Source organism: Mustela erminea, chromosome 9 (assembly GCF_009829155.1).
Source record: "Mustela erminea isolate mMusErm1 chromosome 9, mMusErm1.Pri, whole genome shotgun sequence".
Classification (NCBI taxonomy): domain Eukaryota; kingdom Metazoa; phylum Chordata; class Mammalia; order Carnivora; family Mustelidae; genus Mustela; species Mustela erminea.
This window is the reverse complement of record NC_045622.1, coordinates 13,696,373-13,714,537: the sequence shown is the minus strand read 5'-3', so window position 1 is coordinate 13,714,537 and position 18,165 is coordinate 13,696,373. Positions and strand designations below refer to the sequence as shown.

General features: G+C 57.8%; 1 protein-coding gene across 2 annotated transcripts in view; it reads left to right on the top strand.

Annotated features, from left to right (window-relative positions):
• The window catches only part of DSCAML1 (DS cell adhesion molecule like 1), a 338,623-nt gene that overhangs the window by 242,664 nt on the left and 77,794 nt on the right, over positions 1-18,165 (top strand). For both annotated transcript variants that reach the window (XM_032360361.1, XM_032360362.1), the window contains exons 6-11: positions 2,037-2,312; positions 4,693-4,989; positions 6,603-6,875; positions 15,820-16,098; positions 16,467-16,586; positions 17,446-17,622. In XM_032360361.1, coding sequence (XP_032216252.1) covers positions 2,037-2,312; positions 4,693-4,989; positions 6,603-6,875; positions 15,820-16,098; positions 16,467-16,586; positions 17,446-17,622 — 1,422 coding nt within the window. The remainder of the gene's footprint in view (positions 1-2,036; positions 2,313-4,692; positions 4,990-6,602; positions 6,876-15,819; positions 16,099-16,466; positions 16,587-17,445; positions 17,623-18,165) is intronic.

Genomic DNA, 18,165 nt, shown 5'->3' with positions numbered 1-18,165 from the left:
GGCAGGGCAGGAGTGTGGAAGGACCAGCACCGATGTCCCCCTCCGTGCCCCAGTACTGTCCAAACCCGCTTAGTCGGATAGACCTTCCCCTCTCCCCGCATCCGAGTGCACGCACATTACATACACACTCTGTCATCTCACACTCACACACACACATGCACACACGCATGCACGCTGCCTCAGGGCTCAGGTCAGGAGGGCGGCACACCCCTGAACCCTTGGAACATTAGCACACCTGACTCTGGGTGATGTGGGGTTCATAGCCCCTGCCTCAGTACATACAGGCAAGCAGATAGGTGTGCCCGCATGCACACACACACACACACACACACACACACACACAGACTCACAGACACAGACACACAGACATGCACCCCCACAGGCAGATGTGTTGAAAGGTCACATGCCCACTTCTCCATACACACATGCACACACGTATGGTGCCCATACACATTCACAGATACACACTTCCTCCCCCTTCACATGCTCACATCCAGACACACGCACGCAGACCCACGGCCGCGTGCACACCCCCGCCGCCGTGCACCTGATTCCCCGCCCACCCTCAGCTCCACATCCCCCCCAACACTGGGTTTGGCTGGACAACCAGGTTCAAGGGCAGGTGGCACAGCTTTTCTAGGCCTTCCATGCTCTCTGCCAACCCTGCTTTGCCAGGTGTCCAGAGGAAAGCAGGCTTTTCACACGCACACACACCCATTCTGCCACCGAGCCCCCATCCATCTTGTCACCAAGTCGTGCGGGGCAGCAAGGTGAGAGCAGGTAGCTGGCCGAGTCCTGGGAGCCCTGGATGGTGACTGGTGACTGGATGCCACCTGCCTCATCGTGCACTGACATTTCCTGGGCAGGGCCTCTGGGAGAGAGCGGGAGAGCCCGGCAGGAGCAGACTCCTGTGTGCTTTGACTGTGCCCAGCCCAGCCAGGCTGCCCTGCCCCCTCCTCCAGGTGACCTCACTGGGGTCCTGGTCCCCTGCAGGCCTCAGCCTCCTCTAGAAAACCCCAAGCCCATGGAGATCAGGGCAGAGAGGTGGCCAGCCCTCCCAGCAGTGATAAACAAGGCTGGGGCAGCAGTAGACATCCAGGTGAGAGACACTGCCCTGCTCTCAAGCGCTCACAGCCAGGTGCAGAGACAGACACAGAGGAGTGATTAAAAGCCCACGTGCGTAGTGTGGTGACAGTGATATCGAGAGAGGCCCAGAAGAGAGGTCCTGACCCAGCCTGGGAGGGGAGTGGTATCCAGGAAGGCTTCCTGGATGAGGTGTCCTTGAGCTCAGTGTGAAGGATGGCTAGGCATTAGGCAAAGAGGAAAAAGAGCACTCTTGGGGGAGGCTCTGGGGCAAGAAGTGGCCCCGGGTGTGCAGCAAGCACAGACAGGATGCTGCTGCCCTGAGACTGTAGGGCTGAGAAGCAGAGGCAGGTCCCTGGGGGCCTCGATGGCCTTGAATGCCACACCAAGTTCTTGGGCACCATGGAAGTCCTGAGCAGGGCAGTGGCCAGCTATGGCATGGAGAACAGAAGGAGGGAGGCTGGGAGGGGGGAGGATGTTACTTCCTGGGTCCAGGATGGAGAGCAGAGTCCCCGGGGGGGAAATAAGGCGGTCAGAGTGACAGAAGATGGCAGCAGGTTATCTCTACGGATATGAGAGACAGGTGGCAGGGCCAAGGGTGCCTCCCTGATTTCGGGGGAAGATGATGAGCCAGCCAAGCTCCTGTCCTCTTCGGAGCTAAAAGGAGCTCCCAGCCCCACAGGGCAAGGGCCACGCGTCCAGAAAGTGCAGGCCGTCATAACAAGAGGTGCAAAGGGATGGCCTGCCCTGACTGTACCATTTGCCAGATGAGTAAACTGAGGTCTAGAGAGGGAATTCACTGGTCCCAGCCCCTCTCACGAGGAGTCTGTGGACAGAACCAGGGCCTCCCTCCAGCCCAACCCCAGCCACACTGCTCCGCAGTAAAAGCCGCTTTCTCTTGTTTTCCTCCCCGCTGCCTTTCTCCTCTCTCCTCCCCTGCTGGCCTGGCCCAGACCCCCTTCACGTGACCCTGACACCAAAGAAGCTGAAGACCGGGATCGGCAGCACGGTCATCCTCTCCTGTGCCCTGCTGGGCTCCCCGGAATTCACCATCCGCTGGTACCGCAACACTGAGCTGGTGCTGCCCGACGAGGCCGTCTCCATCCGCGGGCTCAGCAACGAGACTCTGCTCATCACCTCGGCCCAGAAGAGCCACTCCGGGGCCTACCAGTGCTTTGCCACCCGCAAGGCCCAGACCGCGCAGGACTTCGCCATCATTGTGCTGGAGGGTGAGCTGGGGCGGCCTGCACCCGAGTGGGTTCAGGCTCCCTCCCTCCCACCCTGAGAGCAGGCACTGGTCCAGGCACCTGCCCGTCTTAGTTAGTCCTTCCATGGGCCCTGTGGGGAGATGCTTTTGCTTCATGTTCCCTATTATGCAGTTGGGGAATCTGAGGCTTAGTCACTTGCCCAAAGTCACACAGCTTGGCCAAAGGTCAGAGTTGGGATCGGAACTCAGGTCTCTTAACCATCGTGCTATATTGCCTCTGCCCTCCGAAATTACTAGGACCTCACTACAAAAGCGGTCTTCTTTCAGATGCCAGAGGCTTTCAATCTCACAGGGGCCCTAGGACTGCCCACCAGGAATCACTGCCTTGAGCCCCACCTCTGCTTTCTTCCCTGAGCCCTCTCTTTCTGGCCATCCCTCTCTCCCCATTCTCAACCCTTCCCACCAGGCCCATAGACTTTCAAATCTTTGCCCTAAGGTCTTTTTGCAGCAGGCTCTGTTTCTTACCACAGAGTTGGATTTTCACATGCTTCCTTCTCCTTTTAAAGCTGCTGCCACCCGGGGCTCCTCACCCAGCACATCTATGTACGGTTGTTCAGGTTGTTCACTGCACAAAGTGCCTACAAGGCAGGACCAAGAGTAAGGACTGGAATCCAGCTTGAATTCCCCTTGCCAAGCCATGGGCCCTGGCATCAGGTTGGGACCATACAGAGGAGTCCCTTTTTTCTTATTTGCATGAGAATACAGTGAGGATTGACAAAGGCCCTGTCCCTACCAACAAATTTAGTGGTCCCCCAGCTCCTTTGTTGCTACCAAAACAAAACAAAAACCCCACAATCCTATTGTTTCCAAGGATTTTTTTTTTTACCATTATAACAAAGACACCAAACCCAGACAAGTCCTACAGGTTATCGGGATCCCACATGGGTCTACCTGTCATGGCCTGTGGGTTCTCATTCCTTGGGAGATGGGACATGGTAGTGGGCATCCCCTTATCCCTCACCCTAAGTACAGTGCCCAGTGAACTGCCCCTCCTTCAGCCCCTGCCTCCTCTTGTCCAGCCAGAACTTCTTCCCAGATCTTCTTCCCACCAGCTAGGAACAGACCAGTTCAAAATGGGAGCCTGACCTCTCTGGGGACTTCCTGTCTGACCGACTCCCCACACAGCACAGTTTCTCTCTGAGAGGGCAGCCCACTGATGGCCAGTTCAGGGCAGGGATATGGGAAATGAGGATGGCAGGAAAGGCAGAAAGGAGGGAGGGAGGAACAGCCAGAAGGGAGGGTTCAAGGAAGGAAGCGGAGGAGGGGCCAAAAGCTGTGACCCTCGTGGGCGGTCCCAGACTCTGCCAGGCACCAGGTTCTCCCCGTGGTTTTAGCCAGCAGACTGGATTAACATCAGCAAGTGTGAAACTTGGTGGGAGATGTGGAAAGCCATGTAACTTTAGCCTTTTTTTTTTTTAAGTGTTTGCCTTAGTTTTCAAGTGCGCAACACATACTTTAACTTTACAACAATCCTGTGTGGCAGGCTTGCCAGGCTCAGTAATTTCATGCTCCCTCGCCATGGAGGAAGCTGGAGCAGTGGGATTAATTGTCCCGTCTGGGGTTATTGGGTCAGCCGATACTTAAGCTCCGGCCACACGCACACACACCCATGCCTCTGGGCAGCCACTGAGCCTTAAACTTGAGGTTTGGCTGACAGGGCTCTAGCACCCCCAACCCACGTGGAGTAACAAGTGCTGGAATCCAATTCCGCAGGTCCAGCCCAGCCAGGTCCTGACTCCACGTGGGAATCTTGAGTCCTATGGCTTTCCTAACACAGGGAGGAGAAAGGCAGAAGGGCAAAGTGGGCCAGAGCTGACATTTAGCAAGCACTTTCAAAGCATTATACAAAGCATCTTTTTTTTTTTAATTTTTTTTTAAGATTTTATTTATTTATTTGACAGAGAGAACACAAGTAGGCAGAGGCAGGCGGGGGTGGGGGGGAAGCAGGCTCCCTGCTGAGCAGAGAGCCCGATGCCGGGCTCGATCCCAGGACCCTGGGGTCATGACCTGAGCCGAAGGCAGAGGCCTAACCCACCCAGGCACCCTTATATGAAGCATCTTTAATGCACTAATCCCTTTCGTCCTCACAGCATCAGTATGAAGAGGGTATATTCACTCCCCCCGATATCTCTACCCTCCAGAGTTGAGAAATGGGGAGACTCAGAGAAGTTGGGGAACTTGCCCAAAGACACAGAGCTCACAAGGGGCTGCGGGAGGATTCAAATCCAGGGGTTGGAAATCCGTGCGGGAAAAATGGGTACCTCACGGGGTGGGGTGGCCTGTCCGGGCGGCTGTCACTCCGTGGCTCGGTGACCCTGATGGGGACTCCTCGCTCCCGGCAGACGGCACGCCCCGCATCGTCTCGTCCTTCAGCGAGAAGGTGGTCAACCCTGGGGAGCAGTTCTCGCTGATGTGCGCGGCCAAGGGCGCCCCGCCCCCCACCGTCACCTGGGCCCTGGACGACGAGCCCATCGTGCGGGACGGGAGCCACCGCACCAACCAGTACACCATGTCGGACGGCACCACCGTCAGCCACATGAACGTCACGGGCCCCCAGATCCGTGATGGCGGCGTGTACCGGTGCGCGGCGCGGAACTCGGTGGGCAGTGCTGAATACCAGGCGCGAATAAACGTAAGAGGTGCCTGTCTACATTTAAATATCAGAATAGGCTTTTGAGTTCCTTTGCCATCTCTGTGGTTCCCATTATTCTTGTGGTGATTAGTACTTATTATTAACTGTCATTTTGCTTTTAGTAGCGGTCTCTTTCCTCTCTTTCTCCCCTTTTCCCTGCCCGCCACACACCCGTCATCCTTTCTCGTGTGTGCGGTCTGCTACAGTTGGCCCTCCTCTGCATCCCCATCCCCTCCCCCACCCCTTCTCCTCTCCCCGTCTGACCTGTCCCCACCCCCATTCCTCCCCATCAGCTCTCTCTGGCCCCAGGTACACTCAGCACCCCACTAGCAACCACCAGCCCCACCAGGGCCTTGTGAGGACAAGGACAGGAAGGGGCATTGGGGCCAGACTTGACCTTGGATGGGGGTGTCCATCAAAGCTGTGCTCCCAGTGTCCTCCCACTGAGCCATCCCCCAAATGCTCCAGGAGATGTAAGCAGCCAGGAGCCAACACACAGTCTTCCCCCCGATTTCCTCCCTCCTGAGGCCCAAGCCATCAAGAGTGGGAGGCTCGGGCTGGGTGGGGGCATCCCAAAGCAGACACACACCCCCAGCAGTGGGGGAAGCAGTCCTCAGGTGATCATCCCCAGATCTCAGCTCTCCAAGTAAGCACGGTGAGAAGAGCCTTCTCTGAAGCTCTTTGCAGCCCTGTCGGGTACCACTGGTCCTCACCCGGCCCCTCCAGTGACCCCTGACCCAGGGGCAGAGGAGGAGGGGGAAGGGCCCTGGTGGCTACCATGGAGCCAGGGCTCCAGCCCCACATGAGAAAAGTGGCCTCCCATTTACCTCCCTCCATGCTTTTGAATTAGAAAGGTCAGAGTTCCAGGGTCCTGGGATCCCTTCGTGCGGCCCCTCATCTGCTAGGTGGGGAACCTGAAGCCTGGGGTTTCCTATGCCCACTCCTGCTCCCTACTTGGTTCCTTGACCACTCCCACATCGCCACCTGCCCAGCCACCCAGCTGAGGACACCCCCTCCCTGCAGCCAGGGTGCCCAGAGTCCCCCTCTTAGGGCCCCTTCTCAGGGACCCACAAACCCACTTACCTGTTTAGAAGAAAACCATCAGCTCATCCAGTAACAACCTTCCTACTGCCTTTTAAATATTTAATGTATACGAGATCCTTTTTGGTACAAGACCATTATGCACAAGTTAAATGAAAAAAAAAAATCTCCACATCACCATTGTAACCCCCAAATCTTAATCCCCTTGTAAATGAGAACTCACCCTCCCAAATCCCAGTCCCTTCTCGTGAGGCTTCAGTTGGCTCACATACCCCGTCCCATTAGGGGGACGGATCCCTGCCCCAGGCATGCAGGGAACATGTCTGTTGGCAGCTGTTTGAAGCCAGTAACAGAGTCCTGGAGAGACCGTGGGTGCCCCCAGCATCAGCCTCTGCCTTTACCCTTGCAATAAAGTCTTCCTTCTCCCCCACCCCGCCCCCACCCCACTGAATTCCCATTCCCTGAGAGTTTCAGAGCCAAGTAACGGAGAAGAGAGTCACAGGGCAGCCCCCGGCTGTCCCTGGCTAACCGAACCGCTTGTCCCTGCTCTGCTCCTCCTCCCCGCTGACTCCCACCCAGGCCCCCCCAGCATCCGGGCGATGAGGAACATCACGGCCGTCGCCGGGCGGGACACCCTCGTCAACTGCAGGGTCATCGGCTACCCCTACTACTCCATCAAATGGTACAAGGACGCCCTGCTGCTGCCCGACAACCACCGCCAGGTGGTGTTCGAGAACGGGACGCTGAAGCTGACCGACGTGCAGAAGGGCATGGACGAGGGCGAGTACTTGTGCAGCGTCCTCATCCAACCCCAGCTGTCCATCAGCCAGAGTGTCCACGTGGCTGTCAAAGGTAGGCCTCGCCCGGACCCCGAGCCCACCCGGGGCTCTCCGCCACCCGCTGATGGCTCGGACAGCAGCAGCCTGGCCTGAAGGAGTGGCAGGCCGAGGAAGGGAGGGTCCTGAGCGGGTGCTCGGGAGCAAAGGGGCGGGGCGGGGGGAGATTGCAGTGGGACAAAGAAGGTTCCCTCTGTGGGCTGCAGAACAACATGGCACTGACCCGGGAGGCATGAGAGGCATGTGAGGCACAAAGGTCACTTTCTGGGCCAGAGGCCCGGGTCCGCGATGGCGGGCTGTATCAGTCAGGAGGGAGCCGCAGCACGTCGGCGGGGGCCCACCAGAGCCACCAAGATGGGGCAAGAGGCGGGTGCGGCAAGAGGCGGGTGCAGCAGTAGGCTGGGTGGAGGGAGCCTGTTCTGGGGCTCTGACTCCCCTCTACCTGCTCACGCTTTTTGAGGCCTACAGAGGACAGCCTGACAAAACCTCCGCCCAGGACAGGCATGTGTTTTGGGCACGGGTACTTAGCACGATGCCTGGTGCGTAGGAGCTATTCACTACACGCCTGCGGCTTAAATGAACGAATGAGTAGAACTAAGGGACTCTGTGCCTGTGTGAGCAATGACAGCTGTCCCCTTGGTTCTGGGGCTGCGCAGGTGTGCCACGCTCCATCCCAAATATGTTCTTGGAACTGCCGGGCAGTGAGTGAGTGGAGTGTGGCCTGGCTTCTCTGGGACAGGATAGGCAAGGAGATGCCTGCCAGGCCTGGCTGAGGAGTGACAGCTGGAATGGGAGGTCACTCATGGCCCCAGTGAGTAAGGATCTGAGGGCGTCAAGTACTGGGAAAGCCTGAGGCTCTGGGAGCATGGAGACGCCAGCCTGGGGCCCCACGAGGGAGGAAGGAGGGCTGTGGTCTCCAGCCACGGTGCTGGTCTCCAGCACCAGACTCTAGCCGCTGGCATAATGAGACCAATATCACTGTGGCGGGCCCACCACGCACCAGTCACTGTGACTCGGCGCTCCACACACTCAGTTTGATTGAACCCCAGCACAGCCCCCTTATCTCAAGCAGGTACCATTTTCTCCCCAGTTTCCAAGGCAGAAAAGGCAGAGGCACAAAAAAGTCAGGTAACTGTCACCTGGAATCAGAATGTGTCCCAGGCCTGTCTACCGCCCGGCCCCGGGCTCTAACCCAGAGCTGGGGGAGGGGAGGGCTAAGAGGAGGAACCACTCTCCACACTTCACCTCAGGAAAGAAAGAGGCCTCGGAGACCCCCTGAGAGTCAGGAAGGGAAACAGAGACCCTGAGAAGGCTGAGAGCCCCTGTCGCCTGGGCACCTGTGTGAGGTCACCCCAGGGCAGGAAGGAAGGGACGCTGGGGCCAACATGCACCAGGAGAGGAAAGCTGGCCTGGGACCTGGGGCGGAGGAGGGGGAGCACAGGCAGGAAGAAACAGCAGGGGCGGGGGTCCAGGCCCGGGCAGGGGTCCAGGCCCGAGCAGGGGCCCTGGCAGAGGGGAAGGCCCCAGTGGGTCCCAGGCCCCTGAATCCAGATCCAAGGGCAGATTTGTGGACAGAAAGAGGGAAGTCTGGGAGAAGGAAGAATCGGGGGAGACAGACACCGCATTGGGCTGTGGCCCCTTTGAGCGTGGGGTGATAGTGGCAGGAGCAGGTGAAGAGTCTGGTGGACGGTCAGGAGACTGAACAGTAGCAGCAAAAGGCGGGGCCGGCACTTCCCTCGCTTGCCCCGCATGTCACCGGCGCCCTTGGGCACCCATCACCTGTCACCGTGCCAGCCGATGAGTATTTCCCGAGCTGAAGCTGAGACAGCAGTCTGGGTGCTACTGGCTTGCTGGGAGGCCTCACTTTGGCCCCAAAACTGTGGGGCCGTGGCCATTTCAAGCCAGAGCAGGTGCCATGAGACCTTAGGGCGTCAGCTCCCTGCCTCCCGCCGCTACCCCCTAGTTAGGCTCAGGGGCACCCCGGCCCCCTCCTTAGCTGAGGCCTGTCCCACCTCTGTCCTGCCCGGAGTCCTGGGCAGGAGGCTCACAAGCCTCACAGGCCACCTCCCCCACTTGCTGGTGGTGGAAGATAGCAGAGCCTGCCTACCCCCTCCCAGCATCAAGGGCTGCCCGTATCCATTTCCCTTACAAGCAGTGGACCGAGAGTTTACATTGTAAACATCACATATTAAAACATCTAACCTTTGCTCCACTCCCTTCTGCCCGCCCGCACCAGTGAGCATTTGGCCGGGTTTGTTGGCTTAAAAAAAATAAATAAATAACAGGGCTCCGGCGAGCCTCGGAGTACGCAGAACATCCAGAAAGCCGCTCCTGCTCATCAATTATTCAACCCCATTCAGGGAGCGATCAGTCCTAATGAATTGAATCTGATGCATTCCGTCTCAGCGACTCTCTGGGCCTGTTGTGATTGTGCTGAGCGACAAGAGGAAAGGGGGAGTGCATGTGTGTGTGTGTGTGTGTGTGTGTGTAAGAGAGAGAGAGGGAGAGATCTAGAGGGCAGAGCCCATGCACCAGGCACGCGTGCCTCCCGCACCCAGCACAAAGCCCCGCGTTCATCAAACACCATGCATGTGTAAAAGGTATGGGGCACGTGTCACACGTTCCCTCTTCCCTGTCCTCAGGGTCTGAAGATCCAGCCCTGGAAGGACGGGGGTCCCCTGTTTTCTCTCCAGACCGAGAAGTGGCATTTGTGTGCGGGGCTCTGGGACCCCCTGCCCCTTCCACTCGGAAAGCTCAGGTCCTCCATCCTCCCACTCCCTGACTCCCTCTCCCCACCTCATTAGAATGCACTTTTGCAGAAGAACCCATCAGAGCTGATTATGAGCATGCTGCTTGATTAGCTGATGTGCTGTTCCAAGAGCTACTCAAGGAGGAGGGTGGAGGAGGTGCCCCTGGGCGTGCAGTGGGGCCCTGACTCTGGGTGAGGCCCGCCGGGTCCAGGGGCAGCGCGGCTGAGCCCAATCCCATCACCTGGCTGGGACATACGTCCCACTCAGGGGACCGGAGCAGAGAGCCAGGGTACAGCAAAAGGCCAGGTGGATGTGGAACAGAGCACTGGACACGGAGGATGGGTTAGAAGCCCCTCCCACCCCGCATCTCTCTGGGGGGCTGTGGGCTTGCGGGCAGGAAGCAGCAGAAACCCATGCTGCTCCAAGGAGCTGGAAAAACCACTGCTGACCCCATTCCTTCTGGGACTGCTGGTCTTCTGATGAATTTTTCAGACACTGAGCTAAGAGCAGAACACACCCGACACACATGCACACACATGTGCAGAGCCCTTTGTGTGTGTGGATGCACACATATACTCATTGGTTCTATATGATATGCATGTCCATGCAACAAATATACACACACTAACCTGTCTACTGTTGCACACACATGCACGCGCACGCATGTCGGCAGACATGTGTGCACGAATATTGGCTCTGTCCCTACCCTCCTGTAAGACACCATTCCTGAGACACAAAAGGTGACTGAGAGTGACACCAGATGAAATATTGCCAAGGTGAGCTGCTGTGGCCCAGCAAGGTGGGAGGGCTGCCGGGAGAGGGTGGTGGACATGCTTTGTGGGCCCCTTGGGCCTTGGGGCATGTGACGCCTACTGGCAAGGGAGAGCAGGGCTGTCGGGAAGGCAAGTGCTCCTCTCCGGGCATCTAGAGACTTCCCTGGCAGGATGCTAAGAGGCGGGCACATAGATCCAACCTAGATTCGATGTCTTTAGGGCCCCCCGTAGCTGAAAAATAATGTAGCAGAAAAGCATCTCTGGGCACGCGGACTGAATGTTTAATTAACTAAGAAGGCAGGCTGCGACTGGGGCTCCTTGGCTTCAGCTCAGCGAGAGAACATCTCCATCCCCACATCTGAGTCTCTCTGGGCCTCTGGAGCCAAAACGAGGCCAAGAGGGGCTTGCAGCCCATGCTCTGCAAGGCCGGGGGTGGGCGGTGCTGCCAGGCCCCTGTGGAGCGTGAACGGAAGAGGACACACACATCCGCTCCTTCCCCAGTGCCCATACAGCACACCCACACTCTGTCTTCCCTGGCAGCCCAAACCAGTGCCTGCCCTGCACCCGGAGCCTTTGGAGGAGGGCCCCTTCCACTCCAGTGAGTGGGTTGGGGGTTTCTGTGATCCTAGGTTGGGGCTTAGGAAAAAGCCAGTCCCTGGGACCAATGCTTGCCATCCGCAGAGGTGGAGGTTTGGAACCCACAGGGAGGGGATACAATGGGTTCCGTAGGAGCAGAGTCTGGTTGTCCCTTGGAGAGGTGGGCACCAGGAAAGCTCCCGCCAGCGGCCTTATTCCCCTATTCAGAGAAGGAGCTGGGATGAAAGTGCCAAGAAGAGTTGGGAATGATCTGTGATTTTAAATAGGGTGGCCAAGGGAGGCCCTCCTGAGAAAGAGAGGGTTGTGTTAAAAAAAAAAAAAAAAAGGAAGTTATTATTATTCCTAAAATAGTAGAGGCTTTACAGATTACTTGGTCCAACTCCTCGGTTTTTCAGATGAGGAAACGGAGGCTCAGGGCGGAGGCAGGGTGGTTGACGGGAGGTGGCCTGTATCCGCTCACTCGCACGGAAGACAGAGGCCGGAACCCAGCTCCTGGGCACGGCTGTCTCCCCACCTCTGTGCTACACGGGCAGACACGCCGACTCCCCCCAGTGCCCTCTCTCCACTAAGCAGGCACAGTAAATAAGAAGGCTCAGTCTCAAAGACAGACAATGAGCGACACCATAAAGTGTTTATGGTCTGGGCTGGCCGTTGGCACGCCCTCGTCTGTGCAACGCTCCCAAGCAGGGGGCCGTAAAGGCTTTATGGTGGCCGGGCACCTCCTAGATGGCCGCGACCACTGTACGTCCCCAGCCACTCTGTCCTCTGGCCTCTTCACCATGGTAGCACCTTGCTCCAACCCCACCTCCCTCAGCACAGAGTTGTCCTCTCCCCACAGATGACTGCGGCCAGAGCATGCCCCCTCACATTTAGGCTGGGGGCTGGAGAAATGCTGGGACTCAGGGACGGCAGGGGGCGGGAGGAGGTGTCCTTTGTGCAGTCGACCCTCGGAGGTCCCTGCTCATCACTGCGATAGAGGTCATCAGAACTGGACCCCATCCCCCACCCCACTACTGAGGATCGCTTTCCCAGAGGCAGAAATGGACACACACACGTTCAGTTAGCTCACGTCTACCTCTGAGCGTTGGGGAAGACATCCCTGACTCACAGGTCGGAAAGCAGCCCCACCTCGGGGCCGCTGCCCACACACCCATCCCAGAGCCCCCACACCCTGTTTCTCAGAGCCTCTGGCTCACGGGGCTCCTCCACTAGGCAGGGAGCCTGTGAAGGAACCAGGACCCCTGGACTTTCTTCTCCCTCCTGCTGTACCTGCGGTTATGGAAGTATCTGAGCAGAGCCTGGAGCCAGGAAATTCCATGAGCAGCTCTGGCCCCTAACACCTACACCAAAGGGTTCCTAAGGGGACACCTCCTTGCCTCATCGGCCTGCAGCAGGGGCAAAAGGTAGAGGGGGATGGGAGACTGCCCTGGATCTCTGGTGTGTTGTCTGGTTGTCTGCCTTCCACAGGACAATTGTGCTTCTGAGAGCTCTGGCCAGCCCAGGTGAATGTCAAGCCCCCCGGATGGGTACTGGTCGGCTACTGTCTCCAGAGGCATCGCAGTAGCCATCCACGTTATTCCTGAAGGCCAGAAGGGAGTGATCCCCCCTGGTTGGCCTCTGCATCATGGCTCAGCCTTTCCCCCTCCCCCACCCCATGTACATTGTGTCCTTTAGCTCTCTGCCCAAATGCTACCTCCTCCATGAGGCCACGGTCACCCAGCCAGACGAGTGAGATGTCTCACGGCTCTGAGTTCAGCATCTGTCTACTCAGGTGGTGCCTGTCCAATAATCATTGAGGGAAATATCTTGCCTTCCCTAGCAGATGATGAGCTCTTGGGGGTTCTATCTGTATTTTAAGCATGTTTCTACTTTCTCCAGCCCACACGGAGCATAATAATGCCTTCACAGACTAGGCATTTCATAAATATTAGATGAATTAGTTAATTAATGAATTAACCTGCCTTAGTAACTTGTTCCATTATCCAAATCCCTTCTTACTAAGAGACAGTCTTCCCTTGCATGAGCTAAGTCTCCCTGCCTGATTTCAGTCTTTTGCTTGCCACTTGCTCTGTTCACAGAGGAAATACAGCGTGAGACCACCCCCCCTCCATCCCCGGGGCTGCTCCTTTAGCCTTGACAGCCCCTCGGCCCTCTCCTCCTTGGTAGAACCTCCCAGAACTAGCTTTGCCCACACATCCTCCTCTGCAACCCTTGAGTCTCCCCTTGGTCACGTTCAAGTGTGCCTAGGAGCTGCTTCTGGGGCCATGGGAGCAAGGGCCTGACCCCCAGGAAGGACCAAGGGATAAGCTCCCTTGATAGCATCAATATAGCATCTTCAGGAATGGCATAGGAACCCCCCTCTTCTGGATGGACCCCTATCCTGTGCTCTCTCGACCCTGGCCCGCCTGACAGTTCAACGTCTAAGATCAACCCAGGAAGTCATATCTGAGCATGTGTTCATTCATTCATTCACTCATTCATTCACCCACCAGGCATTTATTGGACTCTGGCCAAGGAAGTCAGTTTTAGTTACTGCCCTAGAGGAGCTCCCAGACCCCCCACGGAAGGCAGGAGTGCAAACCGCCACCCTCCTGCCCTATGACAGGTGCCATGATGAAGGTGGGCACAGGTGCTGTGGGACGAGGGCAGGCCTCACAGAAGACGTAGTACTGCAGAGCTTCTGAGTGGATGAGGAGGCATTTCCCTGGAGGCCTGTGGGCTCTAGCTTCCGGCCTCTGTGGGAAGGAGAACTGGGCCAGGCCTGGTTCTGTTTGGCCTAGAGAGACAAACCAGAGGCAGATCTGGGTCTTTGCAACAGTTCCCTCAAAACATCCCAGGAGGTCAGAAGCCTTAGTCTGATCCAGGCGCCCAAACAGTCCCAGGGAGAGAAATGGCAGAGCCCAACAGAGGGACCTCTGGGAAATCCCAGCAGTCAGCGTGGGACCGTTACTAGAGTCAGGAGCTTTCCAGATTTCTGGAGAAATCTCATTTGGAGATTCCCAAGACCCAGCAAACCACCCAGAATACTCGGGCAAACCCTAACCCAGGCAGTAGGCAGCCAGAGATTGGGGTGGGGAGATCCAGACAAACCAGAGCCCCCGTGGACCTTGATCTGGGCCCTGGGGGGAGCACGCATGATGGGAATAAGAGGGATAAGGGTCCAACTCTGTTTGCCGAGGCACGGGCTAAGACTTGGAGTGGCGGGTGGTCACGGCACACTGATGGAGCCCCTGTAGCAGGATGAAGGGTAAAGTGGCAGAGGACACTGGGAAGGTCAGTTAAACACCCTGCTGAAGGTTATGGCTCTCATCCCATCCCTCCAAAAATGTCACTTCCTCCGGACCTAGGCTCTTGATCAAGAACTTTCCAAGGGAGCCAAAGGGCTGCCAAGGGTGATTCTATGCCTAACCCCCACCACTCTGCGGGGGAAGCTCCCTGCTGAGCCCTGAAATCCTTGGGGTGCAGGAAGGGCTTTGGGGTGTAGGGAGGGCCTTGGGCATGCCTAGGATGCCACCATCCTCTCCCCCCAGGGCTCGGCCCTGCTGGTGGTCCCTGTGGGTAGGCCTGGGGTGGAAAGCAGCAGGCTTCCCAGGGGGCGGGGTGCTGGAGCCTGGGAGAAGGCCAGAGGACTGTGGACAGCCTTGTAATTTAATTATTTGACTGCAGAAAGGAGATCTCATCTACGGGGTGCTCAGCCTTGTTAAGCTAATTGTCTGTCTCCTTCTCTCTTCTCCCCCCACTTGCTGGGGAAGTCGCTGTGGCCTAATTGAGTTATCATGAAGATAATGGCTGATGCCCTAGCCAGAGCTGAAAAAGGAGGATCCCTCTCACAGAGGCTCAGGCTCCAGACAGGCCCCTCAGGGGCGAAGATGTGGGCTGTGGGGTGGGCTGGATCTCTGGGCGGGGAGGGAGGCTGTGCAGATCCCGCTCAGCCGGATGAGTGGCACACTGGTTGTCTCACAAAGGACAGGGCTCCCTCTCTGCTTCTCCCTGCCACGCAACGGGGGCTCACCGATGAGACGAAAGAGTCTTTGGGCGGGGCGTGTCTGGGGTTTCTTGGAGAGGCACCAGGCAGCACAGGGAGAGAGCGTGGACCCTGAGAACAGGGACACCAGGTCTCAATTCCCTCTGTCACCTCTTAGGAGCTAGATGGCCAAGGGCAAGTGACTTCTCCATTCTGAGCCTCAATGTTCTCATCTGTGAAGTAGGAATGGTTAAGCTACATCATGTTATTGGGGAAGGATTCAGGGTGCTAGCACATGAAAACCATGGGCAGGGCTGGGGCGGGAGATGGAGCTCTGCTGGAGGAGGCCAGCAGACAGCATCCTGGCTTTCGGAGTCACAGCTGTGGGGTAGGAGCTGGGGACAGTCTCAGTGCCCCCCTTCACACTCACACAGTCCCCCACGCCTGACATTGGGGCACAGCACCCCTGTCGTTCACAGGTCTCAGAGAGCTGACATATCTTTGGGATGAGAAGGTGGCCCCGGGCAATTGAGGAGCAGCAGGGGAGTGAGGGCAAAAACCGAGCAGCGTCTGCAGGCAGATGGGAATCCAGGAACACAGCATCATGGCAGGGACAAGTCTGAGAGTCAGGATTAATGCAGGCCCATGAATGCCCTACACAGAGACAGTGGGCCCAGGCCTGGGCGGGCAAGGGGATGAGAGCAAACCGCCAGGGGCAGCCCTATCTGCAGGTACAGGACAATGCACTGACGCCCTGGGGAATTCTACCCCCAGGGGCAGGAGGGGCCGGGAGGTGAAGCCCTGAGGCAGTCGCTGCTGGCCAGGCTGGGGCACACGGGGGCGTCTGACAGCATCCACCCCCCTTTGCCTTCCCAGTGCCCCCTCTAATCCAGCCCTTTGAGTTCCCACCTGCCTCCATCGGCCAGCTGCTCTATATCCCCTGCGTGGTGTCCTCGGGGGACATGCCCATCCGCATCACCTGGAGGAAGGATGGACAGGTGATCATCTCAGGCTCGGGCGTGACGATCGAGAGCAAGGAATTCATGAGCTCCCTGCAGATCTCCAGCGTCTCCCTCAAGCACAACGGCAACTACACGTGCATCGCCAGCAATGCGGCGGCCACCGTGAGCCGGGAACGCCAGCTCATCGTGCGTGGTAAGCCGAGAGGCTGAGGCTGGGGAGTGAGGGCCCAGCCCCGTTGGCTGCCAGCAGTGTCTCTAGATTTGGGGTTGGAATCACAGACTGAAAAACAGCTGGCCTTACCTAAGATCAAGAAGTTCAAATCTCTTGCTTTCCAGGCCCAGACCCAGAGGCCCTGTTCAGTTAGCCACTGGCAGGGTGAGAGCTGGGTCGTGGGACTCCCAGTCCTCAGCAAGACCCCTCAGCATCTTGAGTTCCAGAGCTGCCTCTTCTAAACTTGACCATGGTGCAGGCAGGGCTGGCACAGACGAGGAGGTTAGAGACCACAGAAGAGCATTAGAGACAGATGACTGGTTTCTCCCTAACCGTCCCTCTTCCCACAGTGCCCCCGCGATTTGTGGTCCAGCCCAACAACCAGGACGGCATCTACGGCAAAGCCGGCGTGCTCAACTGCTCAGTGGATGGCTACCCACCGCCCAAGGTCATGTGGAAGCATGCCAAGGGTGAGCCCCTGGCCAGCCAGCATTTCCGAGCCCGGTCAGGGAGTGGGGAGAAGGAAGCTGATGGGGGCTTGGGCCCGTTTTCCCACACACAACTCCTACCCTTGGGTGGGAGCTCTAGGTGGGAGTCCTGGGTTCTAAGCTTTCCGGGGATCCCAAGCTGTACTCGCTCTGGACGTTGTCCTCCGCCGCCCTCGGGGATCGGCAGACTGGGAGCAGCTAGCATGCCGACTCCAGATTTCCTCTAGTCCCCACAAATTGACCTCTCCTCTCCTCCATCCAGCCCTAGAACTCCGTGTATGTCTGCTTTCCCCAGCCCTCCCCACCCTGCTTGGGGTCCCGGAACCTCCTAGGCCCCTGCTCCTCACCAAACTATTCTGGGATTGCCGTCCTTCTTGGAGCCTAACATCATCCCAAGGGCACAGTTGGTATCTGACCAAGTCCCATGCCAACCTCTTGTCGTAGGCCGTGCCCATCACTGACACTGGGGGGATGGGGAGGAGACCACAAAGCCCCCCCTTGGAAGATGGCTGGCTTCTTTCCCAGACCTGGCCGTCCAAGACCAGGCAGCCTGTGGCCAAGTGGCCTGAGACAACTCTTGGTCTCCAAGCTCAGCCCTGAGGCTCAGCGCCAGGGCAGGCTTTGAGCTGAGGTCCCCAACTCCACCCCCTTACCTGAGAGCTGGGGCAGGGTCAGACCTCTGTGAGGCCTTCCAGCCACCCAGAGGAGCACTTTGGGAGTGCTGCAAGATAGCCCTAGGTCAGCAGGAGAAGGATGTCAGGGTGTCCGTTGAGGCACTCCAACCTGACCCAACTTGTGTGCTAGCCTGGGCCCCAGCCCCCTAACAGCTGCCTCCTTCCAGGGAGTGGGAGCCCGCAGCAGTACCACCCGGTCCCCCTCACCGGCCGCACCCAGATCCTGGCCAACAGCTCACTGCTGATCCGCCACGTCCTGGAAGAGGACATGGGCTACTACCTCTGCCAGGCCAGCAACGGCGTGGGCACCGACATCAGCAAGTCCATGTTCCTCACCGTCAAGAGTGAGTCCTACCCGCGCACGGCGCTCCTAGTCCCCCAACCACAGGCTGGGGCCCGTCTCCACACTTGCCCAGCGGCCACTGTTCCATCTGTGAGTGGGAGGCAGGGAGGGTTCCTGACCAGAGGTGCACTTGGGACACTCAGGTGGGAGGCTCAGACTCCCTGTGACCTTGGCCAAGTCACCTCATCTGTCTAGGTTTCAGCATCTTCCCTGTACTAGAGGTTCATTTCCAGCCCACCCTCCCCACCAAACTGCTTGAGGAACACAGGAACTGATCACGGGAAGGGGAAGATATTTGGGGAAAGTCAAAAGAGCACTGAGACTCATCTGTGACTTCTAAATCCCAGAACAGAGCTGGCCTCACAGCCTCAGAAGCCCAGAATATCCCGGAATTCTGTTAAATCCCATGCAGATATCCCTACCAAATAAGACTATCCCTTTAGAGTCTTAGGGTCCGTATCATGGTCCCGCGGGGAATGGTGTCAGAGGAACAGTGTCCATCTGACCCTGTGTCAGGAAACGGACCACGGGCCATGCGGAACAG